A 27,532-nucleotide genomic window follows, 5' to 3' on the forward strand; every position below is an offset into this window, starting at 1 on the left:
ATTTGATAGAATTGTTATCTAACGATTCTCAACTAACAACTTCACATAAAGACAACTGCACGTGAGTTTTCACTGTAAATATTTCACTAATAACATCAACATCAAGTCAAAATCTACGTAAAAGACTAACTTAATTGATAATTATAAAATTCAAGGACCAAGTTAATTAACAGGTGAAAATTTAGAGATCTCATAATTATAATTGTTATCTCAAAGAAAAATAATACTTTTTAAAAATTACGAAGAAAAGAGAAAAAATAAATGCAGCCATCTTATTATCACGTTTGTATCCCGAAAATAGATTTCTACCACCTAATAAATATGGATCTTGTTAAAATTAAAACTCTTCATTGGACCACTTAATACGCTTTGTCGTATTTGCCATATGAAATACCTATTTCACTCCGTGCACCTATTTATTTTTTTATTAAAAAAAGTAAATTAACTCATTTGTGAGATTAAGAAATCATACTGCATAGAATAAAATCAAACTTATTGAGTTATGAGGCAATAGTTATCACTTATTAAGTTATTATCACCTTTCGTTAAATTTAACCGATACCTGATATTTTGTTTGGATATGGCTAAGATCAAAGTCCAAATTACATGTTTACTAAATGATAAAAAAATTATTTATTTCTGCATGAAATTTTCAAACATTTGCAGCTAATTGAAGAATCTGATAGCACATAGATGGAGTATTTACAGGTTAACTACATTAAGAGTGCTCGAAAAGTGCAAACAATATTACAAAACATGACTATGACTCAAGAACAGCTCCTTCAACGATTTTCCAACCTGAATCTGAATAAGACATCACATATCTTGTTGTGTAGGTTTTGCTGCTTGAAGCATTGTGCTGCGGATGACCTACAGCATTGAGGTGGGTTGACTCTTTGAGAGTTGTCTCGACCACCGCACGCCGCCCATTCTGGGATATAGTCACGCTATCGATGCTGAGGTCCTCCAACGTGTAGTTATAGGACCAATCACGCTCTGCAATCTCGGATGCCCGATCGGACCATATCTTCAACATCTCGTGATCAAGTACCTATAGCATATCTTAAATTCAGCAAAACTTGACATATATGAAGATGAAAATTAAGGAAATCACTGTAGAATTTCAAGTTGTCTAGGATAAAATCGTATTGATTAGTCTACAATGATCTTCTTTTAAAGCACTTCCTCAAAATCGCAAGATTTTCAGCATATTGGTCATGTTTTTGTAAAGTTGTGATTATCATCTCCATTTTCATAAGGACCAAATTAATTCTTTACCTCTGGCAATTTTTCGAGGCAATGTTTGGGTCCAAAAGCTTGGGATTTAATGTTCTGCCAATTGCGAACCACAGCTTCAGCAACCCTTGCATCCATTTTCGGAAGTTGCTCTTCTAATTCTTCACCTCCCGAGGAACCTGTGCAGATAAATATGTATTATACGCACCATGCAATAATTGCTAGAAGTTAACTATGAACTTTTGAAATCAAATTTCTGATCAGCAGTAACTGAATCATTCAGATGATAATTCATGATGGAAATCAATTTGTAATTGTGATCCTAATTGCGGGTGTCTCTAAAGGTAATACCTATGTTGACAGTATCTGATGCCAGTGCCGAACCAGTTGTTTTGCGTATGGTGGGTGAGCCATGCCTAGCAGCAGGTATAAACTTCAAGCCAACCACAGTCACGAGTCCAATCACAACGCCAGCACACATGATCTTCACAGTTGCATCTTTAATTTTGTCAGTAATTATCTCACCACCACTTATCTCAGAAGGTTTTCTTGTTCCAGAAACCTCAATACCAGTCGAAGTATCTTGATCTGGTGAAATTAAAAGATTCTCACTTTCAGAAAGATTGAAATATTCCTTCCCGTCATTCTCTTGAATTTTCACAATTTCATCTTCATAACCAACAGGAAACACCTTCTTCAATGCATTCATTGCACTATCCTTGACATGACCAATAACAGCCGTAGCCTCAGCTCCGATTTTCACTATGGCTGCTGCAGCAGCCAAGGGTGAATGCCCAACACTCTCCAGCCTCTCTAGATACCTGAGCACTGTAGGGTCATCATAGTAATCTCCAAGCTTGAATGTTATCTCTTTAGTATCTCTAAATCTCGGAAAAACTACTTCCATCAACCATGCCTCTAACAATCTGCAGAGTCCAGGAAGATCACTGTCTTCATCACCCTTGGCATTTTCCATTACAAATTCTACAATGGATGAATTTCTATATGGAGAGCTCTCACTGTCTAGTCCCAACCATGATCGACACTGATCTAGCTCCCCAACAAGCAAGGCACAGAGGCCCCTTTCTAAAGCAAAATCAACCTCTCTCTTTGGAGCATTAATAGAGGCAGCATGTCTCATAGTTGTTACCTTTGTTTGTTGAAGTTGTTGGAATAAGTTATCCGCATCTTGGATAAGATGTGGCTTTTTACCTACAAAGGCTTGCGCAACGAGCGCAAGTGCCACCCCATATGCTTCAAAACTTTCAGCTGGTATATTACTTGGTGTGGCCACAAAAAGATCAACCTTCAAAGAATATTGAAGGTAAAAGGAAACAAGATGAAGAGAAATTTTTCAAATATAAACATGAAGAGAACATTACAGAAAAATATGCAAAACAACAATGCAAGAATACCTGTTCAACTGCTGTCATATGTAAAAAAGCCTCATTCATGAAGTCCTCACGTGTGAAACCCCCAGCAATTACTGCCGCACCACCTCCTCCAACAGCCCACAAAATATTGCGGACACCCTGCAGACCTTCATCCCTTCGTGCTCGATGTTCTTCATCAAGGGGCAAGGATAGAAGTTCCAAAACACAGCGTGGGGTTATCTCCTCCAGTGTCTCGTCGATTTGTGCTTGTAAATCTGGTGCTAGGCTGCTTGCTCCTTCTTCCTACATAATCAAGTTCGCAGAGAGCACTTTGTATCAGAACTGTATTTTATATTGTGTCAAATTTTAAATCATCAATGTTTATACAAAACCTAATTGAACATTATAACAACTATACAGTGGCTTGCATTGCCATGATTAATCCTGTCAGTGTCAAACCAAATTCCACACATCCCTATTGATATAATTAGAAGCATTGACTTAAAAAAAGTCAAATCATCTGAAACCAATATTGTTTGGAAAATGGCAAATTTTTAGGATACAGCAATCGAGAAACAAAAAAACGATCATCCATAGCCATGGAACTATCATATTCACCTGCAAAAGTTTCAATGCCCTCTCAAGCATCTCACATGCAGTAATGAAATCGGGAGTAGTAAAGGCCATAGCATCCCTCGAGATGTCAACATAAGCGAGCGACATGGCCAACACGACATCTTGCTTGAACGACTTGGGCAATCTCTCTCTCAGTAAGCCCTGCCCAATCTGAAGCACCAACTCGGTCTCCCCAGCTTCCTGCAGCACGCAGAGAGCTCCAGGAACCTGCAAAAAACCCATCACTGCCTTCTTATGCAATTGAACAAATTAAGCCAAAAACAACATGGGGTCACCTATACATACGCTCCACTTGTAAAACACATGTACTGTGATAAGGGGGAAACTTTTGACATATAATATTCAAAATTTTGTGCATTCCTTCCATATACATAGAACCATACTCCAATACTCCATCCATTCCACAACATTTATTCTTTCAATCTTTATGCATATCAATAAAAACTTGCTTTGATAATATTAATAGCAAAACATGACCTGATTCTACCCCAAAAACAAAAATCCTGAATTGAAATTATAACCTCATTTATATTCTCTATTTACACTCCATTAACAAGCACAATTAAAGTAAGAATAAAAACCATGAGTCTTTGCCGCTGGTATACTAACCCGACTGGAGGAACTATAACTGCTTCTCTCAATACAGTTCTATATACATCCAAGGGCTCGAACTCGAGACAAAGGGGATAAGGATGAGCCTACCACCACTTGAAAATCACTAATGTACTATGCAGCAAAAATTAAACTATTTCCCACTAGCTGAAGATGATATCTAATGTTTTAATCTAGTGAATAAGAACTACCTGAACAGTTTAAAAAGCGAAGTTGCATTAACAAACAAACAGCATTATCGAACTCTCAAGTCAAGCCAAGTCAAGTCATAAACTCCAAGTTTACGATTCAAGATTAGCTGAGCTTCAATTATAAAATGACCTTATCGAAAGGGACTTGAGTGAAAACGGTGGCGTCTTCATCTTCAACGAGTCCCTGGTTGTACTCTCTGCGGGAAGCAGGGTCAGCTAGGGTTTCACAAGCAGCTTGGAGAATCTGGCGGCGGCTGATTAACGCTTCGTTGCTGAACGCATACTGCGGTGGCTTCGAGAAACGCGCCTCGTACGCGCGTCGAATACCGTCGCCAAGGAAATGTGTTTCGGCGCCGAGGATTCTGTAGAAGTCGAGAGGAATCGAGAGGAACCGCTGCTCAGGCGGAGAATCGTAGCGTGGAGGGCTGAGAGTAGCGGATGCGGCGGCAGAGGAGGAGTAGTGATGGTCGGAGTCGCCGATGAATTGGAAGTCGGAGATGAGGCGCTCCGCCCATTTACTGGCGGAGGATGAGAAAGTGAGGCGGGTGCGGCGTTGTGAAGAGTGGAGGAGTGGCGGGGCGCAGAGGCCAACGCCAATGCGAGGGAGTAAAGCATTAGCTTCCATTGTGGGCAGCTCTGTTTGTTTTTTTTTTTTTTTTTTTCTGTTTTGAGCTTAAAACCCTGCGCAGATTTTGGTCTGTTTCTATGAAACCCTCACTCATAACTTGAAATTCCCAAGTCTCAACAATAGCTTCCGTTGTAGTCTAGTTGGTCAGGATATTCGGCTCTCACCCGAAAGACCCGGGTTCAAGTCCCGGCAACGGAATTTCTTCTACTATTTTTCACTTAGTTTTAGTATATACATAACATTTTTACTATGCATTTTATCATTTTATGAGAAATTGTTTGTAGGACGTACTTCTCTTGTAGTTATTTCTATTCTATATACATATACTATATGCTATATGGTGATAAATTAGTTAATGTATTTTAGAATGGTGAATTCAAGGGGGAGGGGAGGGGGGTTTAAAAAAGTTGATTCTACCACTATTCTTGCTGTGGTCCAAATTTGATATTGGTGCCAAAGTTAACTTAGATTAGATCGATGAAATTTTAAATGATTGAGTAGGGTTGTTGTATCTCTTTCAGATTCAATGCAAACTAGATTTTACAATCATGTCAACAGAGGAAAAAGACAGGTGTAATGAGTTCTTAATTTATATTACAACATAGGCTATCACTTTCTCATTTATAGTACAAACTATACAGAAGAACAACCTTAATATTACAAAGTTTAATTCAGCACATCTTTCAGTAATCAAATTCATGACACAGGTTGTGTTCCTTGTAATTGCTGTTACAACTACAATTTAACATGGCTTCATTAACCCATGGAATTTAATTTGTAATAACTTTACTTGACAAATAATAATAAAATTCTAGACAGCATGCACAAGATTATGGCCTATGCAGAGGTTAACCCGTCCGGAAGGGACTCGCTATCGGGATTCGGACTAAGAAACCTACGACAAGCATAGAACACAGCTGAATGGAAGCCACTTGGGTTGTCAATGAACACAAAATGACCAGCCTGCAAAAAATAACCAAATTTCTCAGCTCAAAAATATAGAGTAAATTATACTAACCTCTCAAATGTTATGTTTACAACAGAGGTTAGGTCCTGTTTGAAAATTGTCTTAACTCTTAACAAAAGAATTTAAAAACACTGAAACACATAAACCTTTTTGAAAAAGGTGACAAATACAAAAATAGACAATGTTTTTATCCTTAAACAAAATTTGTCCAAACAATGATGACAAGGATCTTTGTCTCACTATGTATGTATTTTCTGTCATGAGACATTAACCAAACAAAGTGTCACGTTTTGCAAAACATAAGAGTGACAAGTGTCATATAACCCGAATCCTTCCGCCTGTTTCTTATATGCACCATGGAGTAAGGGTGATTTTAAATAAGGATTTTTTATTCCCTGGAGGAGGATAGAATGTCACCATCCTAGGTTGGTTAGTGTATAATTTTACAAATAAAAAAGGGGTTGTGTGTAATATTTCCTAACCATAAGGGAGGTCAGTGTAATTTACCTTATCCAAATTCAAAACAACATTCAAAATGGGTTTTCATTGTTTGGGGACAAGGAGAAAGTGATGGTACCTGGGGAACTCTAATGATTTCACATGGAACCTTCATCTGGTCGCGCGCTTCTTGGGCACCCTCGTAATTCATCCAATCTTGGATACCATATATGAAAGTGGTGGGCACCTTCCACTCTAAAGCCCTGAAACACCAAAAAAATTCCATTTATCCGAGATCTAGGCATAGGTAGGAATCCATTCGAAAATTGAATTCTTTATCGCGTGAGAAAAAAGAATCCAAAGAGGCAGAAAATGGAGGTTATAGCATTATCCTAACTCCTAATAGCAAGTGGAAATTTGAACCTATAGAGATATGAAGCCATATCATACTTTGCAAGTTAATCATCAAAGATATTTATTGAATCAACTTTTTTACCTCATTTAATTTTTACAATGATATTTATGAGAATTTTTGGGAATGGTGTATCATTACTGTCTTTGCAACCCCTTTAGAGTCAATTTCCCTTGTGGCCTCTTACTTTTTCCTATGAATTCCCCTATTTCATAGGGGTTTTGCAAACAAAAGCCTTATGAGCACTATTTAAATTTCTAAAAAGAATTACTAAGTTTTAAATTTTCAATGCATTGAAGACATCAGAAGCTTCCAAAGTTTATCTTTTCTATGAGCCACGCAATAGTAAATATAGAACATGGAATCAAGTTATAAATACTATAATCTAAAATCCAAATAACCTTTCATTCTCAACTACTAACATTTTTGAAGTAATAAAGCAGAAAGGAATGAATAATTCGATAATCAACAGCAGGAGAATGATCATCAAACCTGTGAAGAAGGGGCATCCTAGCAAATGCTCCAAACGAAAATATATGTTTGAGGCACAGCTCACCGCTAGCTTTAGCCGCTAGAGTATGGTAAACATAATCTTCAATAGTAAAAATAAATACATAATTAGAATATAATCTTACATCTTTAACACATATTAATAGGTTATATCAGATCATACCTGTTAGCAAACTGGTTTCAGTTTCATTCAGCATTTCACCAGTTGTATGAGTAACAAACCTAGCACTTGTATACCTGCGCACCATATCAGGACCCCAAGGACCTAAACCTCTGCGACAAACATATGTAGAATATCAATTAGAGATTTATCTGAAAAAATATCTGTCATTTTGAGGGAAGGGATACAAAGAACACTAACTCTATCGTAAAACTAATTCAAGCGAAATTAAATGATAAAACTGATATACAGGATGAAGAAATAGGGACAAAGTAGTGTACCTAATAATAGTTTGAGGTGTAAAGTTAGATTCCCATATCTGGTTCAAAATTGATCCTTTCCATGTTGATAAGAACTTTGTAATCCTCTCTGTTTCTTGTGAAAAACCAGCAGGTCCCACCAAAATCAAGTGCTTAACATGCTCCGGGTGCTATTCATAAGAATAAATATTAGGATATAGTCATATATACCATAATTCTTTTTAAAAAGGAAAAAGCAAAGAAAACCAAATTAGAGTCATTTTAGTACACTGTAGAAAGACATTAACCTTAAGTGCATACTTGGAAGCAACATAACCACCAAAAGAATGCCCGAGCAATATAAAATTGCTAAGGTTTTTGGCTTTTCTCCATTCCTCAAAAGAATCGATGAACCATGCTTCAGTTTCTGCATGGTCAAGCAACAAAGATTAAGTATTTTGCTACTCATACTTTCAACTTAGGCAACAAGAATGAAACTTTTTCTATTCGAATTTCGAAATCAACTTTAGCATCAACCTTCAGTGCTTTTGCATGTAAAGTCAGGCCTGCTAGATCCACCCCAACTGACAAAAACGTTTCAATGCAACTAGTTAGAGCAAAACACAGGCCTCAATTTGAAACAACACTACTTCCCTCAAATTTAATCATAAAGGGGGTGTTTGCGAGCTTGAGTCTTTTAGGGGAAGAGAAGAACTTGAGTAGTAAAAGGATACTTCCTTTTACACTTCGAGTCCTTCACTTTCCTTCCCCTCCAAAATCAAAACTCACAATGACCCCGTAAAGCACAAAGCACTAAAAACATCAGTAGGATCACACTCAGATACAACATACAAGCATATCTCACTCACCCAAGTTGATCAATAGCAATGACCCTAAATCGATTAGCTAGAGCATCGAAATTTCGAAAGAAGAAACCCTGTGAAGCTGCATATCCATGAACCATGACAAGGGTAGGAGCATCATCTTTACTATCAAATGTAACGGTGTTAATAAACCGTGGCTCATTGCTCACTGAACCAAACCATCTAACTCTAGAATTTGGTGGACCAGTGCCTATATTAACCTTTTCTTGGACATATGGAGTCCTGCCGCACCAAAAAAAAAGAGAGGAACAATTTTAGTCAAAAAAATTTCGAAGTGCTGTTGGATCAAGTTGTAACATCAAAACAACGGGAAAAAAGGGATTTTTTTTTCCCTGATATTCTCATTGAAGAGTTTATTCAAACACAAGCTATGCATACTTTACAAACATAACAATCAAATGCACCCTAAACAGTATTTATCAAATTCATCTCAAAGAAATGGATTAGATTAGACCAACATACAAATTAAGACCGGGGAAAATCGTAAAAGATTCAACTTTTAAGCAGAGGAGTAAGTAACAGAAGCTAAGAAGAAAAGGGTTTATGAGATGGATACTTGACGAGAGAGAGAAGGCGCTTCTCGGCATTGATGATGTGGTCGGTGGAAGTTGGAATCCAACGTAAGAGAGAAGGCCAAAAACGCGGCGTTTCGGTGGAGGAAGTGGTTGCGGTTGCTGATTTGCCAAATTCTTCGACCATTTTTCTCGACAACCAACGAGACCGAATCGTGTTCATAAGTCTCTTCAAATTGCAAGTGTGTTCTGTCTGTGTTTAACAGTAACTATGCTATATTTGAGAAAAAAATTGAATTGGATGATGTTAGAAGCAATAGTAATAGCAAAAGCGTATTCTATTTGTTAGTGTATGCGTGATTCTGTTAAATTTCAACGATGGGAAGCAGAGGAAAGAAAGAAGAAAGAAGGGGCAAGAAGTTGGAACTTGGAGAGAAAGAAAAAAAAATAGAAAAAGAAAAGAAAAGAGAAGTTTGGTCCAATTATTAGAGGGAGGAAGAGAAGACAGAAGAGGGGTGCTTACGCGGGCAATGACGGTTGTGACGGGTACCCATTACGTGGAGAATCGTAGCCACTAATTTTACTCTCTCTCTTATTGTGGAAATTCAAGACCATTTTTAATTAATGGTCAGATAAAATCGACTTATCGTAAAGTTAATATTTAAGAATCGTTATATAAAAATTTAGTCAAATTAATTAAATTATCAAGTATTAACTGTACTTGAGTTTCCACCTAAATTAATATCCAATAACTCTCGGTTATAAATTTTATATGAAGTTAATTGTATCGAATTTTTACTTTTTTTTTCATTCATCAAAATTCATCAACAAGAATTTTAATGTTTTCCCATTTTGAATAAATTTTAAAATATTTTTAGGAGAAAATATTAATCAACATTAGTTTATTTATCTGCTCGAAATCAGTTAATTTCAAACCGAAATTTCGATGAACCGATTAAATTATTTGTCCAATGCATAAATTGGATCAAATATTTAATGAGGGACAGATGTGTATATAATATTAGAAGATAAATATTTCTACTAAAATTTAAAAATTTTATAAGTAATATATGATAATGATAATTATATTTATTTACCTACATTATGTTATTAAATATACTTTTACTATTTAAATTATTATAAAAATTATTTTATTATCATATTATATATTATATATAATTTACACTCTACTATCAAATTTTTTTAAATTTGTCACCGTATTAAATTGATTTGTTTAACATTTATTAAACTCGACCGATTTCAATTTTCAAAGGAACAAACACAACCGATAATCCAAGAGATGGACATCATAAAAAGGTTTTTGTGTGTGAATATATCATATACTTTTCTTGCTTATCAATTTTTTCATCCGATAATCACTTGAATCTTTTTTCAACTTCTATTGTATATTAAAATAAAAAGATAAAACCTCCCACTAAAGTTGTACTTCTGTATTTTTCCAGTCAATAGAAATCTATATGGCTTGGATGAGTGATATACTCATCACTTGTTAGAAGAAGGAGGAGCAGCATTAGCATTAGCATTAAAAACACTTATAGAAGAATTAACATGTTTGATTATTGGGAGTGCATAAGTTCAGATATTTTGATAAATGGCTGTTGAATGATGACTGTAGAGTGTACAATAAGTAAAGTCATAAGTAAAGTCACTACATAATATGCACTAGCACAATTGAATTTTATTGACTTAACCATAGTCTTTTATGAGATTTCAACTTTTATGACACATAATAAAAAGGGTAAATACCCTATCCGGCTATGACCTTTTTCGCCCGAGACATAACGTACATTAATTATCTTTAAACCTCAAGCAGACCCCACTAATTAAGGAAAATGGACAAATTGACCTCTGCTACCGGATAACAACCGGTTGTCCGCTGACCTGTCAGGTAATAGTGCCAAGGGTCAACTCCAAATGATTGTAGGAATTAAAAACCCGCTCTCTATCTCTTCTTCTTCCTCCTCCTACTCCTCCCCCTCCTCTTGTTCTTCTTCTTCAGATCCATCATCATCACTCTACCCGCCCCGCCCCCATCCCTCTTTAGTGATTATGGGGAAGCCATCTGAATCATATTCATCCATTTCACTCTCTATGTCTGAGTTTGACTCATCTATATCTCTTGTGTAACCCCTGCTCTTATCATGTAACCCCTTCTTCAATAAATTTGCAAGTTTCTCTCTGACTCTCACAAGGGGATGCTTCTGTATGAGTTCCCTACCATTGTAGGCCTCTCTAAGAATCACCGTTTGCGTGTCACTCTTATTGGAAAGGTAAAAAATACCAGGATGACGTTCAAATGCTTTGGTGAATTTCTGAGGAAGCCCTAAGGGTTTGCGCAAGTTGCTGACATTCTTGCGTTCGGTTTGTTTATGAAGGGTGAGATGAAGGAGCTCATGGAAGACTCCGACAACCCTCTTCTCGGATTCATCGGTACGAGGATCCAAATGTGAGGCATTAGTGTAAGGTGAAGTATAGGGGAGTTTCTGCCACTCTTTCAACCACTCCATGCATTTTCTTCTGAAACCAAAACCCCTTGTGAAACTAACCGGAAAGGCTAAGGTTCCATTTTTTATGTCTTCTTGATCTTGTTGTAAAGAAGCATTCTTCAGTATCTCCGAGACAGCGAGCTTGTCATCCCAAAACAACAACTTCAAGCCAACACGATTATCAGGGAGGTGAACAAGAGAGAACCGATCAGGGTGATTCGGAACAAAAGAACTCGGGTAATCATTGGGCAAACCCAAGTCCCATTTTAATTGATCAATAGTTTGTAGTGGAAGGATCCTGTCTCTTGTTAGCATAAGCAATCTGCATAGCCTATCCCTGAGTTCCAACTGATCATGCTCAAGGATGTTAACTTGCTCATGGTGAAGCTTCAAGGCTTGAGGACTCAAGCCGAAACTGGGAACAGGAGTGCCGCCACTGTCAAGAAAATTGGACTCCACAAAAATAGTAGGATATCTTCTGATAAAGGTAGACACCTTAAGATCAATAGGAAGACCAAGTTGTCCGCGATGGGGATTAAGACGATATATGGGAAGGCAACATTCGGAAGACGAGGCAATGATGGAAACAAGGATCTCAACCGCCTTAAGATCTTTCTGACCAGCTACAGCGGCATCCAGTTTTCGATCTTTCACCCATTTCAACTTAACGTTCACAAGGCTAAACCTCTGCTGGTAAATATATCCCTTTCGAAGTAAACCATAATTTCTTACATCACCGAAAAAAGTCCGGAACATGATGAAAAATCGAGCATAGATAACATACTATTGCAGCTGAGTTTACCTCTCATCAGTTTCCCAGTTTGCCTCTCAAGCAATACAAATTCTTTGAACACTACAAGCAATGAAGCATAATAAATTAAAAATAGCGAAATCAATATTTCCAACAAATTCATGCTATAAAAACAGAAAAGTGATACTTCTATATTTACAAATTCATGATACTTCTTGATAAGAATTTGAGATGTGAATCTATAAAAATATTAAGAAAGTATATTATCAACCATTAGGGTTTATAATAAGTTTCAAATCAATGTTTCGGTTATAATAATAAAAAAAAAACGGAAGCTTACCTACAGGAAGAAGGCACCGGCGATGGTGAAAGGAGGGAGCTGAGTAAGAGAGGGAGGAGGCTGTGAAACAGAGTTGCGGCGGTGACTGAGTTGTGGTGGCGAGTAATCCGAAGCAGAGATGCGAAGAGGAGGAGGAGCTGCTGCGAAGAAGGGGAAGGATGACGCCTGGGAGCTTGGGATGCGATTTTTGCCTTTTGATCAAACCGGGTCATTTTTTAACCACACACACTGGGTTTTCGGATCAAACCGGGCCATGCTCCCTCACCTTATGGGTAAATGCAATTACTTGAGTAGTACCTAGTAAATATAAAAATTTATAAAAGTAAATATAAAATTTATTTGTTTTAACTTATTTGATAAATACATTGCACAATTCAATATCTATATAAAATAAAAACATTTTATATTGATCATGCGTATAAGTTAAGATCAAGGTTCTAAGAACTGGACCGATCATTGAACCGTTCAAATTACTGATTTATTGGTTTATTAGTCTAATCAGTCTAATTGGTGGTTCAATCAAAAAAAATTGTTTTAGAATAAAATAATAAATAAATAATAAATAAACATCCTAAAATATAATTATAGTCTAATATAAATCTTAAAATATCTTCGAAATTTAAAACACTACATAAAATATCATCAATCTAATCCATATGATCTTATCAAAATACAAACTCAAAAATTAAATAGTAAAAAAACATATCTAAATATTAAATCCCAACATCATGATTTATCAATCATCAAAATCCGCAAGAACTTGTTGCACATTTGCTTCGGTGGATTAGGATTAGGATTAGCAGCATCATTCGAAATTAATAAAGTTTTATTAATCTCTATTTGATTAATACTATTATCCATAACAGAAATTAATAAAAGTTTTATTAATTAAAACAAAATTAAAGACCAGCCACAGCACAATGAAAAATCAAAAAATTATCAACATGACCATATCTAAATTCTGTCACCAACATTTAGCAACAAACAAAGCCACCAAAACCAGCAATAATTAGGAGCCAACAACTACAAATCAAAGCAAAACCAAATACAAACCAAAACAAAACCAACAACTACAAAACAAAGAAGTATCCATAACCAGATACGAAACTAAAGACTAGCCACAGCACATTGAAAAATCAAAAAATTATCAACATGACCATATCTAAATTCTGCCACCAACATTCAGCAACAAACAAAGAAATAAAACAGCAGGATATTCAACAGCAAAAACATCATTACCAACAGCATTCAGCATTCATCATTCAGCAACAAACAGGGCATTCAACAACAAAAATTAGCATTCAACAACAAAGTGTCATCAATCAAATCCATATGATCTTATCAAAATACAATCTCAAAAGTTAAATAGTAAAAAGAAATATCTAAATATTAAAAACCAACATGAAGATTTATCAATCATCAAAATCCATAAATTAGAAGAACCTTGTGGCTAACTATTATTCGAACTAGGTGGATTAGGATTAGCAGAATCATTTGAATTAGAAGGATTAGGATTAGCAGAATCATTTGAATTAGAAGGATTAACAGACGAATTATTACTCAAGCAGGCATTATAGCAACTGCTTCTTGATTAATACTTTCATCCATAACTAAAATCAATAAATCATAATCCAAATTAAAAACAGCAACAGAACGGCTAGAAATCCAATAATCATCCATAAGACCATAGAACAGAATCAGTAACAAATCCATTACTCAATTTCAGAATTAGTAACAAAAGCACATATTAGAACAGAATCAGTAACATATCAGAAATCAATCACTAACTTCAGAGTTCAGATTCACAAATTCCTAATTTCAGAAATTGCATATTTGAGTAATTTGAAATTTCAGAGTTCAGACCACTAACCTTGACTGAGAGAAATTATAAAAGCTAGAAATTATAAACACAATCAGAAATATGGTTAAAGCATTTCATCAAACATGTTGAGTGCGGTAAAATTAACACGAAATAAGAGAATCCAATGATTAATTTCAATGTGATAGAGAAGAGAACAAAAAACTATTGTAACTTCAATTTAGTCTATGAAAAAATCCAAACCACTACCAAATCAAATAATTACTTATTGTAGTAGAAATCAGAAGTTGCAGAGTTTGAAGAAGAGTATTGGTGTTGTCTGTTGTGTGAGTGTATTGTCTGGTGGCGGGTTTAGGGAACTCACGGCGGGGACAACAGAGAGCAGTTCGACGGCTGAGTGGAGCACGCGGGTTGGTCGCAGAGTTTGAAGCAGAGCAACGTGGCTTCCAGACGAACGCGAACTCGAACGGTGAACAACGAGTGCACGCGAACGGTGAACGCCGAGCGAACGCGAACGAAGACGCGAACGTGAACGGCAAACAAACGGCGACGGAAGCGCGGCTGAGCAGACAAAGACGACGGACGCGGAGCTCGAGGAAGCAACCACGATCGGTGACAGCGAACAGGGGTTGAAGACTTGGAGCACGAGGGAAGCTAGATGACGGATGGGGAACTTTAAGTGCGACGGACGGCGGCAGTATGCCCCTCCTTGTGGCGGTGGTGTAGGCTTACAGTGCTAGGGTTTTGTGGTTGGGTTTGTGTGATTTCTGAGACTGAAAGAAAGAAAGGGAGAACGGGAGAGAGAAACGAAGGAGCTTCCCTTTTTTGTGGAAACCGGCCGGGTTTCGATTTGGTCTGACCGGCCGGTTCTTATCCGGTTCAACAGTTTTTTGCCAGTTTTTTTTATTGTCAGTTTTATATGCCTGATCAGACCGTTAATACTAACGGTTTTATTTGCCTGATCCGACCGATCAATCCAGTCCGATCTTCAGAACATTGGTTAAGATTGAGTTCCTCTAAAATAAAGTTAGTAAACTAAAAAAATGAGTTTAATCACTTTTAAATTAAGATAAAAAAAATCATTTATAATAAAAATTATAAATTTAAGTGATTAATTTATTATTTTATTTCTCTCATTTTAAAAAAAAATTCTATAAGTTAAGTATTTTACTTAATTATTTTTAATTTCTCTTTTTGTTGACCATTTAGCTTTTTATGTATTAAAAATTACAGAGTTTTATAAGTATGAAAATCTTAAATTTACCACTAGTGTTGTAAAATTAGTTCTAATCAACTTAAAGTTAGATTTACTTCGTCACCAAAATACATAATAAAAGAATATAACCCTTTGACACTGCTTATATTTTTAAATCACTTAATAATTACATATTATTCATTCATGAACAAAATCTCCGAGATATGGAGGCCAAGAATTCCTTCAGTTCACATGGTTAATCCGACGATAAAGAAGTTAGATAGGTGCTCACCAATCGTCATTACTCCTTTATAGGGAAAAATGTATTTAGTTTCCATCAATTTTGTTTTTCTGATCAAAATAAAATTTACTTTGAATTTAATTCTATATTTATCTTATAATAATACATCATATATTGCACAACATTTCTAAAATAAAAAAAATACTAATATTGAAAGAATTTTATAATAAATAAGATCAGACATTATATATATATATATTGAAGTACAAATAAATTATCCGAATAATGGCTTCTTTTTTTCCTTATCCGAATAATACAATTTAATTTCAGAAGCGCAACTACTAAATATTTGACCTCGAGAGTATATTAAGAGAATAAACATTTTGAAGAGATTGACCATATCAGTAATACTCATTTGAGTATGGTTAGCACATAGAATCAATCTAAATTTGAATTGAAACCATCTTGTAATCACCTCAAGGCTCAAGCACAGGCAGTAGTTTCAACTTTCAAGTAGTCCGAAGCATACCAAAAAAAATGTATCCACAAAATACAGGGATAGTTTTCTGTTGTGATATTCAGGCAATCTATGTGGCCTGACCATGATAAAGTACGATTATTCTCCAATTAAATCAAAAAACATAGATAATTCTCAGCAATATGGCACCAAAAGGTATAATAAATTCGGAGTAGAAACATTGCTTACGATAAGAAGAATGTACTCCACCCTTCTAGACACAGCTATCAAAAAGTGAAGTTCCCTGGCAGCTATATATTTTTGGTTTGTACTAAACAATCAATAGAAACGAGGTAGTTACAGTAGTTTCCTCTTTCCTGCAGTAGAAACAGAAGCAGTATAATCATGAAGGGTCATCATCCATAAAACCAGAATGAATAGACAAGAAATTAGGAAAACAAAAGGCACCTGTAAATTCGAAGGTAAGAGGTTAAATAACCATCAAAATCACAGGGAAATGGCGGAACAATCATTACCTCCCCCCTTATGTGATTGACAAAATCTTTCTTAGCCTTGCAGCCAATAGAAAAAGGTGTAAGCAATAGTTAGCACAAGATAACATCCAAGATTGAATGATTGGCTTAAAATTATACACATCAATTCAAAAGAAATCGGCATCTCATGCTGCAATCCAGAGGCACATTCTCAGAGGAAGTGACTTTTCTGTTACACATTTGGAAGCTTACTCAATTATAAACAGATATCATGCAACATACTATACACACGAGTAGAGTGGTAAATAAAGATGGAGGATAAAATGCTGGAATAAAACCAAGCATAGTTCTTTCCCCACTTTGGAGAAAGAAATAAGAGTTAACTAATTGATGTTATATAAGAAAAGTTTCCAGTACGACAATGGGAAATGGATATGTATGCTTGTCAATTGTCATCACTAAAACAATCCTAAGCTGTACAAATAGAAGAAATTGATAAGGTCAAATTTTATCTTGTCCATTGGAAACCCCTTCAACAAAAATGGGGTCTAAGATTTCAATCCTCGGAGGTAGTTTTTGGAATAAACACCTCGATGAAGACAAAATACTAATATGGATGAATGCGATTCGTTGTCATCTTCAAACCTGCCTGCGCAATCTGTTTCTTTAGTGGCAAGGTTCGTTAAAATGGCAGATTGAGGTGCCCTGTCATACTCTTGACGAACAACAGCCTGAGAGTTAAGGTACGGGAAAAAAAACCAAGACTTTGGCAACCGTTACACAGAAGTAACCACAGGCTATTCAATCCAAAGAACATTAAGATTTTGCATTTGATTTCGCTGCCATGTGTCTCTCAATCAATACATCCACAAAGGATCGGATCTGCATATTTCAGCCATCCAACCAATGTCAGTGAAAAAGAAAATGTTATAATGTCAGAAGCACATCTGAAGCTCCACTTGAAAAAATAGCCCATCAGTCACTATCGAAAACATTTCCTAGAAACTGGCTTCCAGCAGTGAATGATGTAAATCATCAATATCAGTAAAAATAATGGCATATTCTAAAATGAAATCTACCACAGGAAAAGAACCAAAAGAATGGTAGCTGGACCTATGATTATAAAAAGGAAAACGAAAGTACCTTGTTCTTCCGTTTAAAATCTAGAAACTCATGAACCATCATTGCTTTTTCAGCATCTGTGGCTGCCTCCATGACCTGAAACACTCGAGCTGTAAGTAATAAAAGAAGAGTATTTGCCTCTTAAAATGACATTCTGATTAAGTTATCACTTCTCGACCTAACAAATCATAATAATAATTTCTTAATTTAGCAAATACATAGTTCAAAAAGGCAAAGGATTCACATCACCTTTGTTGCACTTTTCTTCATGATAGCCTTGTACCCATCCTTGTCTAGTTTCCTTGCCTTATAAAGAGGCATAAGTAGCGAGGCAACATAATCCACAACAGCCTGTTTAATATGATCAGCTCCCCGGTGATGACCTTTTAAGGCCTCCTTATTTACAGTAACCTGTGAAATAGAGCTCTCATTTGCCAAACCATCACGCTTTCGACTGGATAACATCGACTGAGCATTTGAATCCTCCTCATCTCCCATATGTATGGTTGGATGAGAGAAACAAGAATCAGCTGCAGCTGCTTGAGATTGCCATCTCTCTATGGCATAAGAGTCTTTTATACCCACACCAGCAGATGTGTCAATCCAAGCTTTTGTATATAAACTGCTGTCTGCTGCAGCAACACTTTCTCCTGAGTGCTCTCTGAAATTCAAATGGCTGGCAATCTCATTTGAATGACTCCTCTGTGAAAGGTTGTCAACTGACATTCTGGAATTCTCAAGGTTAACACATGCAGCAGAGAAATCAACTGACCATTCCCTAACTCTGCAATTCCTTGAATCAATTTCAGAAATACAATCCTGCCTTCCCAAAACTCCACCAGACCACTTTCTTCTACTATCACATTCATCATTTTGTGAACAATGCTCCTTTCTAGCAAATTTGTGGAAGGAAGGTATCTTTGGAAGCTGTAGTAGTGTACTGCATCTGGCTTCTGCAGAAGCATATGCCTGCAAAGAACAAAAACCATGAAATCTTTAAAGCAACATGACAAAAATAGGGAAAGGAAGCATAGGTCTGTTGACAATAAAAAGAACTACGTTTTGCCCTACTAAATGAGATCAATTAGTAGATCAAACAACACCATATGTCCTATCATAAGTCATATTACACTATTACAGTCAATTCCTTATAATCTAAATTATTTTCAATGGTTTCATCTATAATTTTGGTCTGTAACTACTCTTATACCCTCCACCTAACTACCCTCCATATTGGGACTTCCAGAGGCCTTTTTCCAGATATAAACAACCCATCTAAGGTGAGACTCTGCCTGCATAAGCCTATTTTCTCCAACTATTAGTTCCCAATGATAGGTTTGTCGAGTGGCAACGTCATTGCTATTCTTTATTATTTTACCTGTAACTATTTATAAAATATTGAATATAAATTGTAAAAACAGATGCTACAACTAAAGAGCTTGCTAAAAGTATATGCAACCCCTATTTTTTATAAAGCTCAAGCCACAAAACAGCTGGTTTTGGGTTCACTCAAACCAGGCAAAATTTGATCACAGTTAGGCTTGTTTCCAGCAGATTTGTATTACACGAGTATGCACCTAACATCCTTCATACTAGCAAACCTAACCCAATAAGGACATAAGTGTTAGCCATGTTCCCAACCAGGACAAGCAGACACTCGAGTAAAGTTTGTAAGTTGTAACAAGCAAGCACCACACCAACAGATTAATGGAATTAAAACTAAGCACGAAGAGAAACAAACCTGAGCAGCAGCATGTGCTTTAGCACGGGCCTCTTCCGCAGCAGCAATGGCAGCCCGTTCTTCTTCAGTCAAGGCATAATAGTTATCCTCCTCTGCAGCAGCTTTGTCTATTGAACCTTGGGACCTGGAAGAACTGACATCATGCCTTGAGTCATTTGCTGCTTGTTGTTTTCCTTGTTTGCTGTGCAATTTCCTCACTTGTGAATTGCTTCCAGCAGATGCAGGATTCAGCAAACCTCCTTTATTTTCAAGCATGCCATGCTGTGTACTCAAAGGTGGCTTTCCTGAGGCAGAGTCTTTCAAAGGTTTTCTCTTTGATAAATCTACAGCAGCTGCTTGTCTTGACAACTTCAACCCCCCATTAGAAGCTTTTTCCTTGCGGAAAACTTCAAGCCATACATTGACCAACTGGCTTGCTATAGCACGAATATCACGGCTAGTATGTACACAAACTTTTTCCTTCACAGTTTTTCCTATTCCTGCACCAACAATAGGAAACTTAAAACAAAAATACAAGGCAAATTAAAGATACCATATTCCACATGACAGACAGAATAATCTCCTGGAGCATACGGAGATTGGAAAAAAAAATATAAAGAAATTATTCATATTTCATTAGATTGATCATGAGTAGGGAGTTGGTAATCATAAGAAAAGGCACAAACTGGGTTTGACATTTATAGTTTAAAAAAAATGGAACAGGAAATCGTTCTAATCTTACGCAAACTGATCCCATTAAGATAACCATGTATTTCTACCTCAAATATTAGATATAACAGATAGATGAGATCCAGTAATAAAACCTATTTTCATAAATTCATGAATTTCAATGCATACACACAAAAATTCATAAGGGGAAAAAAGCACCTGACACGCGTACAGCAAGCAGATCAGTGGAAACACGTACAAGAAGACGCACACAATGTCGCAAGAGTTGGGTTCCATCCTTCCCCATGGAGTCCTATATTGAGATATATGGAATATGAAGCACATAATCTAAAATCCTATAACCAAAAGATAAATTTATCTTTTTTATGTTTTTTACCAGAAATGGCTGCATGCTCAGAGTACTATTTGTCAAAGAAGATACAAAATAACTTGACAATAATGAATCTAGTACAATCATACCAGTATCCATGAGTTGAGAACGGTTAGCCCCGCTCTACTCCCAGCAAAGGATTTCCACTTTCCAAGAGGAAGACTTAGCAATTGCTTTGCCACATGCAAGCGCCCGGCACTGGTTTTTGCAGTGAAAAACATTTCTCTTAATAAAGCTTCCCGGGTCACAGATTGAGCACCATCTAAAGAGTTCTTGTACAATAAACTAGAAAGCTCAACTGCATTAAGTTTCTTTGTTATCTCCCTAACTTCATCCCTTTCAGTATCTAGCTGCCTCTGTGCAGCTTCCATTGCCTCCACCTCTGCAGTATAATCATTACCAGAGCTCAATATGTCAATTATGCGAACTGCCTCCCGAAGTCCACTCATCATAGCACCACCAACAGTATCAGGGTGTTCTTTGCATGTTGCTTCACCAGAAAAAAACAAACAGTTATCAACTGGCCTCCCTAATAGATCATAGTCTTCTCCTGATGCTCCAATGGCAACATAAGAGTAAGCACCATAGCTAAAAGGATCTCTACCCCAATCTGTTACAACATGGGCAACAGGATCTGGAACTGAAGTTTCCCCAAAAAGTTTACGAAGAACCTTCAATGCATGTTCAACATGATCAGAAGAGCTCAAATTTTGACCATCTATGGCTGCCTTACCAACAACTAATGCTATAAGGACAGGAGCGCCAACTGTCTTCCTGACATTCCAGAACATAAAGCAGTGACCTCTTTTACCTCTCTCCTCAGCTGTTGCTCCAAAGTAATCCACAGCATCATCCCAAAATACACTTGGAAATTCCAAAACCACTTTATTGAGAACTCCATAACCAAGACGCTGAACAGCAGAATATTTCCACTCAGGCAAAGGGGGAGAAAATTGTATGGTTTCTGCCTTCAAACAGCCTAGTGGAACGGTGACGAGAACAGCATCCCCAAAGAACTCACTGCCATCTGACGTGGAAACTTTGACTTTACTGCAGCGACCAGGTTCCTCGATATCGTAAGACACATTTGTTACAACATGGTTCAATTGAATAGGAAGCCCTTCTGCAAGAGACTCAACAACAGCACTGTAACCGCCTTTAATCATACAATGAGCTCCTCCAAATCCTCCATACACGTCATCTTGATTCCAGTTGGGAAGAGAAACTTCTGTAAGTGAAGCTGCACATCCATACTCCAAATGAGCATAGTGCCAATCCATGACCCTTCTCTCCAGAGGACTTAAAATGTCCTGCTCGAATTTTTTTTCCACTGTACTGACCTTTTTGGAATCCAACGGACTATCTCCAGAATTGACTTGTTCAATCTCTTCACCACTTCCAGCATGTGCCAAGCGGCGAATCTTAAGGGCATACTCTAAACCATCTTCAAGAGACATTCTCATTGCTTGTTCACCTTTCTGAGCAACAAGCAATTCCATACCATCAAGAAGACTATTGTATTCAGCTTCCAGTGCCTCATCCATATCTGCCGGGACCTTTTGTCCTGTCATTATGTCATAGAGAGGACAGTCACTGTTCAGTACCGTCAACTCAAGGCCCAACTGTGAGCAAACCAGTGAGGAAGGATCTGGTCTTCTCTCAGTGGCCACATCAGCCTCAACACCAGTGATAATGCTAGCACCCAGATCCACAGGGACAGAAAGGGATGAGCGATCTGTAAATACTCGACCTCCTATCCTATTCCTTGCCTCGAGTACAGTCACAGTCAACCCCTGACGTTGCAAGTGACGAGCAGCAGTTAGCCCAGAAGGACCAGCTCCAATGACAATAACTCTCTTTCTAGCCTCAGAATCAGACAACATTTGATCACCTATGCGATCAGCCGAGACGGTTTTAACACAGATAGATTCATTGCTCTGTTCTGTAGCTACAGCAGAAGCCAGTCTGCAATCAGGAAATTTGGAGGAAGGAACAACATTGTTTATATTGACATGTCTAGTTCCACTAAGTCCTTCCTGAATCTCATCATTATCTTGGGAATCAAAATTTTCTCCTTTAGGTTGTTTTGGGTTTAATAAATTTATTGTTGCTGCATTCCTGCCTTCTGTAGCTTCAGCTGGTATGTCTTCATCCTCCCCTTTAAGGCCATGGTTATTCTCCATGGACACATCTGACATTTTAGTCTGACCAACAATAAATGATACTCCCTCTTCAGAGTCAGCAATTGAAGCAGTGGAGCTTTCCTCAAAACCTTTTTCTTTCACAAGTTTATAAGAATGCATTGCACTACTTCCAACATCCTTATGAGAAGCAATACCAATGTTTATATAACCCTGGAAAAAGGATTTCGTCATTTCCCACCATTAAATAAGCACAAACAGTTTCTGGATTAGGTTGTTTTGTGTTTGTAGCAATTTAGAATCCAAATCTACGCAGATTTTTTCCTTTAAAAGAAAGTGAGTTTTCTCCACCAAAAAGAAAAAATAATTGAAAAATGCACTGAAAATGATTAAATTATCAAATACAAAATATGGATCCAAATATTCGTAGGGTAAGGGAGCCAAGGAAATGAAAATTGATAGCTGCATAACACGTTGACAAACTTACACATTGGTCGAGAAATGTGTAGACATCCCTAGTAAGAGATGAACGAGGACTTTTATTCTCAGATTGAGCATCACTAACTCCACATTCAGCAAGAGGCAAAACACGCGTAACATCTCTACTCCAAAGACTTAAGATCTGATTTCTGCAATGCATTAAATTCAGAGATTACTATAGCAAGCTTCACTAGCAAATACAGGACGAAGGCCATTGCCCATCACAATACAACACCAATGTCTCGTTTGGGGTCAAGCATGGAATTAGAGCTTGGAATTGGAATTGAGATTAAATTCCACACTACGATTCCAATTCTGATGTCCAAAGGGACCATAACCCACAAAATTAAGAAATGTGCAATAACCAAAGACAAAGGGGAAAAAAGAACCAATAAAACAGGCATCTAATAAAATGAATGTGGTAATTTATCCGTCTATATGTTTTTGTCTTTTTCAAATGACAACTAAAAGCTAGTTCATTCGCTCAATCAGACAAGTTAATATGCAACAGGAGATATATGGCAATAAATAAATATTCTCATTTTTGTGTTTGTGAAACTAAAGCAGATAACACATTCAGTTGTGAATCACAAAAGATCTCCAGCAATTCTCTATAAGAATAAAAATTTTAAAATAAAATTTAAAACCTGGAAACATTAGAGAGTTTTGTAACCAATAAGCACTAAAAAAAAGTAAAATAAAATATTAAATCAATTGCAAGCAAATGCAAAGATCAAAGCTTATCTACCTGCAAGCCAAATATTCTTTGAGACCACCTTTGCGCTTCAACATCTCCTTAAACTTTATTTTCTCCATTGGACCAGCCGCATGGGCTCTCAGCCCAGCTGATACAGCAACTACTGCAACACTTTCAGAATCTTCAGCAGCATGGTTTTCATTAAGAGCTTGATCATTTGTTAAATTCTCCCAATCAGCATCACCCTCATAAGTCATATCTCCATGCTTATGCATTTTAGCCTTTCGCACAGCACGAATTTTACTGTCTTTGTAGGCAAAATCAGAGAGAGAATCATTATATTCTGCATTATTCTCATTTTCATCTGGTGCAGATGGAAGGGAGGATCCATCAGATTGAACCGGATCTAACATGGAGTTGCATTTCAGAATTGAAGCACTATACACTTCTAAAGGTTTCTTCGAGTGATTTGACAGGACATCTAATTCAGATTCATTGGCTTCCACAGACATCTTAGGAGATAAGCTACCAGAGGCAGTTACATCATTTTTTTCAAGTGAAATACCTAGAACTAAATCTTTAACATCAGGCTTTGTATTTAAACCATTATAGTCACAACAATCTTTATCCGAAACAACCTCGGTTTCAGATTTTACACCTTCATCTACCTCCACCTGGCATCCAGAGAAAACTTTTCCAGTAACCATATAATTATTCTCATTCGATATATTTCCGGTTGATTTAACCAAGGGCTCAGTGTCACAAGGAGGTAAGAAATTTTCTTTCTTCATAGACGTGCGGCCATGTTCTGAACCAAAATTACAAACTGGAGCTAGTTCATCAGTCAGTTTATTCTTCACCTCACCCTCAGTACCAGATACCCCTTCCACTACTTTTGAGAGAGAGCCATTATCAATCATTTCAACGTCATGTGACATGGAAGAACACTGCTTTAAAGCATCATTGAGGATTCTTTCTTGGTCAGAAGCACAACGAAAATTTTCAGATTGAATAGAAGACAACTGTTGTCTATCTTCATTGCAGACATCTAATATGTTAGAATGACAAATACCTTCAGTGACTTCCACCAGAAAACAGCCATCCCCATGCTTTTTATTATCCCCATTGTGACTCTCTTTCTTCTTCCTTGAACCTGAAGAGCCTCGGAATTTCCTAACAGAACTAGATTGTGCCTTTCGGAAAATCGCTGATAATGAATCTTCCATATTCTCATCAGAAGAACGCTGCAAGCGGTCACCAACGGATAAATTCACCCCTTTCTCATCCTTGGAGGCTCTCACAGATCCGCGAGCTACCACATCATCGTCAGACGCAACATGACCCTCAATTCCGTCAACAGAAAGATCAAGAGACCTGTCAGAAGACTCCACTGTTGCATTCAACACGGAACTAGTTGCTCTGGTGGCTCCAGATCCCTTCAACCTCTTCCTAAAACTCGCCAAGGTATCATCCATACCTCCCACCAAATCATCCTTTGCATCAACCAACTTTCTTGTCACAGCATCGACATTCTTGGCCCCATCGCCACAAGACCCCTCAGAAGCCGCAGAACCAACCTTCTTCTTAGACCCACGTGACTTCCTCAGCTTAAACATAGAGCCAATCGGCTCATCATCATCCGAATCAAATCCAATTTCCACAGGCTTAGGTCTCTTCTTCTTTCCCCCAGCCCTAACATCCCCCCCATCCATTCTTTTCCCCTGTATAGCTCTAGGTTTCAAAACTTAACTCCTCGAATCATTACAAAATTCAACAAAAAAAAAAATCTTAATTCACTCATACCACAACAGCAATACAAACATACAATAGCTATAAATCTCAAACCTAATCCAACCAATCAAACCTCTGTCTCCCAAATGTTGCAGCCCTAGGTTTAACTTCCCCCCCAACTTCACTCCTCAAACCAGCACCACCCCCTGCTTGTATCTGTCACCGTTACAAAAAGGAGAAAAAGCAAATCTGAATTTCCTATTCCAAAAATCCTAATCCTAATTATCCACATTCACCAAACAAGAAAGAAAACCGAGAATAACCAGAAATTCCGAAACCTAATCCAACCGAATCAAGCAGAAAACAAAAAGCACCAAGTCCTGATTCTGAAGCTGGCGCGAATCAGTTACCCTAGCAGCAAAGTAATAATAGGTATTATACTCAGAACCACATGAAAAACAACAATAATAAACACCAAAAGAAAGGGAAAAATAAAATAAAATAAAACCTAACCGCAGTTAGAGAAGATGCGTTGTGAAAGCAATAGAGAAAGGATTTGAAATAGAATGGAATGGAATGGAACCTGTGCTATGAGCTTTCTTCTTCGATGGTGTGGTGTGTGTGAGAATTGGTCGTGGACACTGAAGTGCGCAACGCAACGCAACGAAACGAAACAGAGTAACGGCTTCGGTACGGGGAAACGACTTTCTTCGAGGCTGTATTAATGACCTGCGCCGTGACCGTCACGTTCACTTTCTCACCATGGAGTGTGTTTTTGTGCGACAGACGGAGATTAAATCAAAAGAAATTATTGGGAGTAAATGTTGAATTTCATCGTTTGTATTGGGTGCATAAGTGAACTTGGTTCCTAGGTTTATGAAAATTCAAATTGTTTCTTTTAGCCACTCAAGACTGTGTTTGATTCTGAGCACAACAAAAAATAAGATATCGAGAACATGATATAAAGAATATAAATATAAAAATTAATATTTTTATATTTTATTTAATAATAAATTAAATATAAGATAAAATAAGTAATAAAAATTTTAATTTATTTTTATATTTTTTACATAAAATTTATAAAAAAATTAATATAATAAAAAATATAATTATAAAAAATTAATAATGATAATAAAAGAACAGAATAAATTATGTCTTTGTCTAATGTTTTATATTTTTTAATAGAAATAACACAAAATATATTAAATTAATATTTTATAATATAATATTTTTGTTTATATTTTATTTGTCAAAATATAATTTTGTATTTTTATATTTATATTTTAGTGTCTTATACTTATAAACAAACAAAATTTAATCGTCTTTAACAAAAAAGATGTAATTTATTTTTTTAAGCTCAATATTTTAAAAATATAATTTTATGTTTTTATATTCATGTCACGATGTCTTATATTTATAAACACACGCAACCTAACAAAAAAATGCGTAATTTATTTTTTTAAACTCAAATTCTAAACTTTTTAGATAAAGTTATTTCTTTATCTTTATTTTATCACCTAAATAAAATTTATTTGTTATTGTGATATTTATGAAGATTAAATATCACCTTGAGACTAATAAATTTAACGATCTATTTCAGTATTGTAGTAATAGTATAAAGACAGTAAAACAGATTAGAACTAACGAAATTAACGTTATAAATTTATTGTATACGATTAAATTTATAAGAATTCATATATTGTACATTAAAAATAAGTATAAATCTAATATAAGTTTAAATACAATGTATTTGACTTAAAATTTTTACCCTGAGAAGTTTGTATCAAAAATATATTTTTGAAAAATACAGTAGGTTAATAAGAGTGCATATCACAATCCAGCAAGGATGTTTGAAACTATATGGCAAATTATATATTTAATTATTTATCATCTAATTTAATAAGCTAATGTTAATATCATTTATTTGTTTTTTATTTGTTTTGCAAAAATAACACTTCTACAAGAGAGCTACCAACAAC

At 36.4% G+C, this 27,532-nt stretch overlaps 4 protein-coding genes and 1 non-coding gene across 9 annotated transcripts; 1 reads left to right on the forward strand and 4 right to left on the reverse strand.

Annotated features, from left to right (window-relative positions):
- Positions 1–618: 618 nt before the first annotated feature.
- On the reverse strand, positions 619–4,780 carry LOC112696351 (protein ACCUMULATION AND REPLICATION OF CHLOROPLASTS 6, chloroplastic). Its single transcript, XM_025749080.3, has 6 exons — positions 4,179–4,780; positions 3,228–3,452; positions 2,652–2,912; positions 1,588–2,542; positions 1,279–1,415; positions 619–1,051 (listed from the first exon to the last, which is right to left on the reverse strand). The coding sequence occupies exons 1-6, from the start codon at positions 4,671–4,673 to the stop codon at positions 761–763; spliced, it is 2,364 nt and encodes a 787-aa protein (XP_025604865.1). The 5' UTR covers positions 4,674–4,780; the 3' UTR covers positions 619–760.
- A 21-nt stretch (positions 4,781–4,801) lies between these two features.
- TRNAE-CUC (transfer RNA glutamic acid (anticodon CUC)) lies at positions 4,802–4,874 on the forward strand. Its single transcript has one exon. It is a non-coding gene; the product is annotated as a tRNA-Glu (tRNA).
- A 372-nt stretch (positions 4,875–5,246) lies between these two features.
- LOC112696352 (probable 1-acylglycerol-3-phosphate O-acyltransferase) lies at positions 5,247–9,333 on the reverse strand. The gene is made up of 9 exons (XM_025749081.3): positions 8,843–9,333; positions 8,272–8,508; positions 7,940–7,986; positions 7,711–7,829; positions 7,445–7,593; positions 7,167–7,276; positions 6,986–7,085; positions 6,221–6,344; positions 5,247–5,639 (listed from the first exon to the last, which is right to left on the reverse strand). The coding sequence occupies exons 1-9, from the start codon at positions 9,019–9,021 to the stop codon at positions 5,514–5,516; spliced, it is 1,191 nt and encodes a 396-aa protein (XP_025604866.1). The 5' UTR covers positions 9,022–9,333; the 3' UTR covers positions 5,247–5,513.
- A 1,144-nt stretch (positions 9,334–10,477) lies between these two features.
- On the reverse strand, positions 10,478–15,037 carry LOC112696354 (protein WHAT'S THIS FACTOR 9, mitochondrial). 4 transcript variants are annotated; one of them, XM_025749084.3, is made up of 3 exons: positions 14,580–15,037; positions 12,397–12,693; positions 10,478–12,158 (listed from the first exon to the last, which is right to left on the reverse strand). In XM_025749084.3, the coding sequence occupies exon 3, from the start codon at positions 12,059–12,061 to the stop codon at positions 10,835–10,837; it is 1,227 nt and encodes a 408-aa protein (XP_025604869.1). In that variant the 5' UTR covers positions 12,062–12,158; positions 12,397–12,693; positions 14,580–15,037; the 3' UTR covers positions 10,478–10,834. The 4 variants fall into 4 exon arrangements, with proteins under 4 accessions (XP_025604869.1, XP_025604870.1, XP_072054136.1 ...); XM_025749085.3 differs by having other exon boundaries at positions 14,481–15,036; XM_072198035.1 differs by having other exon boundaries at positions 12,401–12,693; positions 14,580–15,013.
- Positions 15,038–16,946: 1,909 nt separating this feature from the next.
- On the reverse strand, positions 16,947–26,488 carry LOC112696353 (lysine-specific histone demethylase 1 homolog 3). 2 transcript variants are annotated; one of them, XM_072198036.1, is made up of 9 exons: positions 26,137–26,488; positions 23,874–25,964; positions 23,133–23,274; positions 20,594–22,858; positions 20,333–20,426; positions 19,466–19,944; positions 17,974–18,693; positions 17,746–17,820; positions 16,947–17,484 (listed from the first exon to the last, which is right to left on the reverse strand). In XM_072198036.1, the coding sequence occupies exons 2-9, from the start codon at positions 25,532–25,534 to the stop codon at positions 17,419–17,421; spliced, it is 5,502 nt and encodes a 1,833-aa protein (XP_072054137.1). In that variant the 5' UTR covers positions 25,535–25,964; positions 26,137–26,488; the 3' UTR covers positions 16,947–17,418. The 2 variants fall into 2 exon arrangements, with proteins under 2 accessions (XP_072054137.1, XP_025604867.1); XM_025749082.3 differs by having other exon boundaries at positions 26,067–26,247.
- Between the last annotated feature and the right edge of the window lie 1,044 nt (positions 26,489–27,532).

Source organism: Arachis hypogaea, chromosome 6, assembly GCF_003086295.3.
Source record: "Arachis hypogaea cultivar Tifrunner chromosome 6, arahy.Tifrunner.gnm2.J5K5, whole genome shotgun sequence".
Taxonomy (NCBI): domain Eukaryota; kingdom Viridiplantae; phylum Streptophyta; class Magnoliopsida; order Fabales; family Fabaceae; genus Arachis; species Arachis hypogaea.

What these genes read in the sequence shown, in the direction of transcription:
- LOC112696351 (XM_025749080.3), bottom strand. Translation starts at nt 4,673, where the DNA reads ATGGAAGCTAATGCTTTACTCCCTCGCATTGGCGTTGGCCTCTGCGCC. An exon ending in CTCAAGTCCCTTTCGATAAG is followed by an intron (nt 3,453 to 4,178) that starts GTCATTTTATAA and finishes GGTTTTTTGCAG; the next exon opens with GTTCCTGGAGCTCTCTGCGT. An exon ending in ATATGACAGCAGTTGAACAG is followed by an intron (nt 2,543 to 2,651) that starts GTATTCTTGCAT and finishes TATTCTTTGAAG; the next exon opens with GTTGATCTTTTTGTGGCCAC.
- LOC112696354 (XM_025749084.3), bottom strand. Translation starts at nt 12,061, where the DNA reads ATGTTCCGGACTTTTTTCGGTGATGTAAGAAATTATGGTTTACTTCGA.
- LOC112696353 (XM_072198036.1), bottom strand. Translation starts at nt 25,534, where the DNA reads ATGGATGGGGGGGATGTTAGGGCTGGGGGAAAGAAGAAGAGACCTAAG. An exon ending in AAGCACATGCTGCTGCTCAG is followed by an intron (nt 18,694 to 19,465) that starts GTTTGTTTCTCT and finishes TGTTCTTTGCAG; the next exon opens with GCATATGCTTCTGCAGAAGC. An exon ending in TGAAGAAAAGTGCAACAAAG is followed by an intron (nt 17,821 to 17,973) that starts GTGATGTGAATC and finishes CGAGTGTTTCAG; the next exon opens with GTCATGGAGGCAGCCACAGA.
- LOC112696352 (XM_025749081.3), bottom strand. Translation starts at nt 9,021, where the DNA reads ATGAACACGATTCGGTCTCGTTGGTTGTCGAGAAAAATGGTCGAAGAA. An exon ending in ACACCTCAAACTATTATTAG is followed by an intron (nt 7,277 to 7,444) that starts GTACACTACTTT and finishes TGTTTGTCGCAG; the next exon opens with AGGTTTAGGTCCTTGGGGTC. An exon ending in AGGATGCCCCTTCTTCACAG is followed by an intron (nt 6,345 to 6,985) that starts GTTTGATGATCA and finishes TTGGTGTTTCAG; the next exon opens with GGCTTTAGAGTGGAAGGTGC.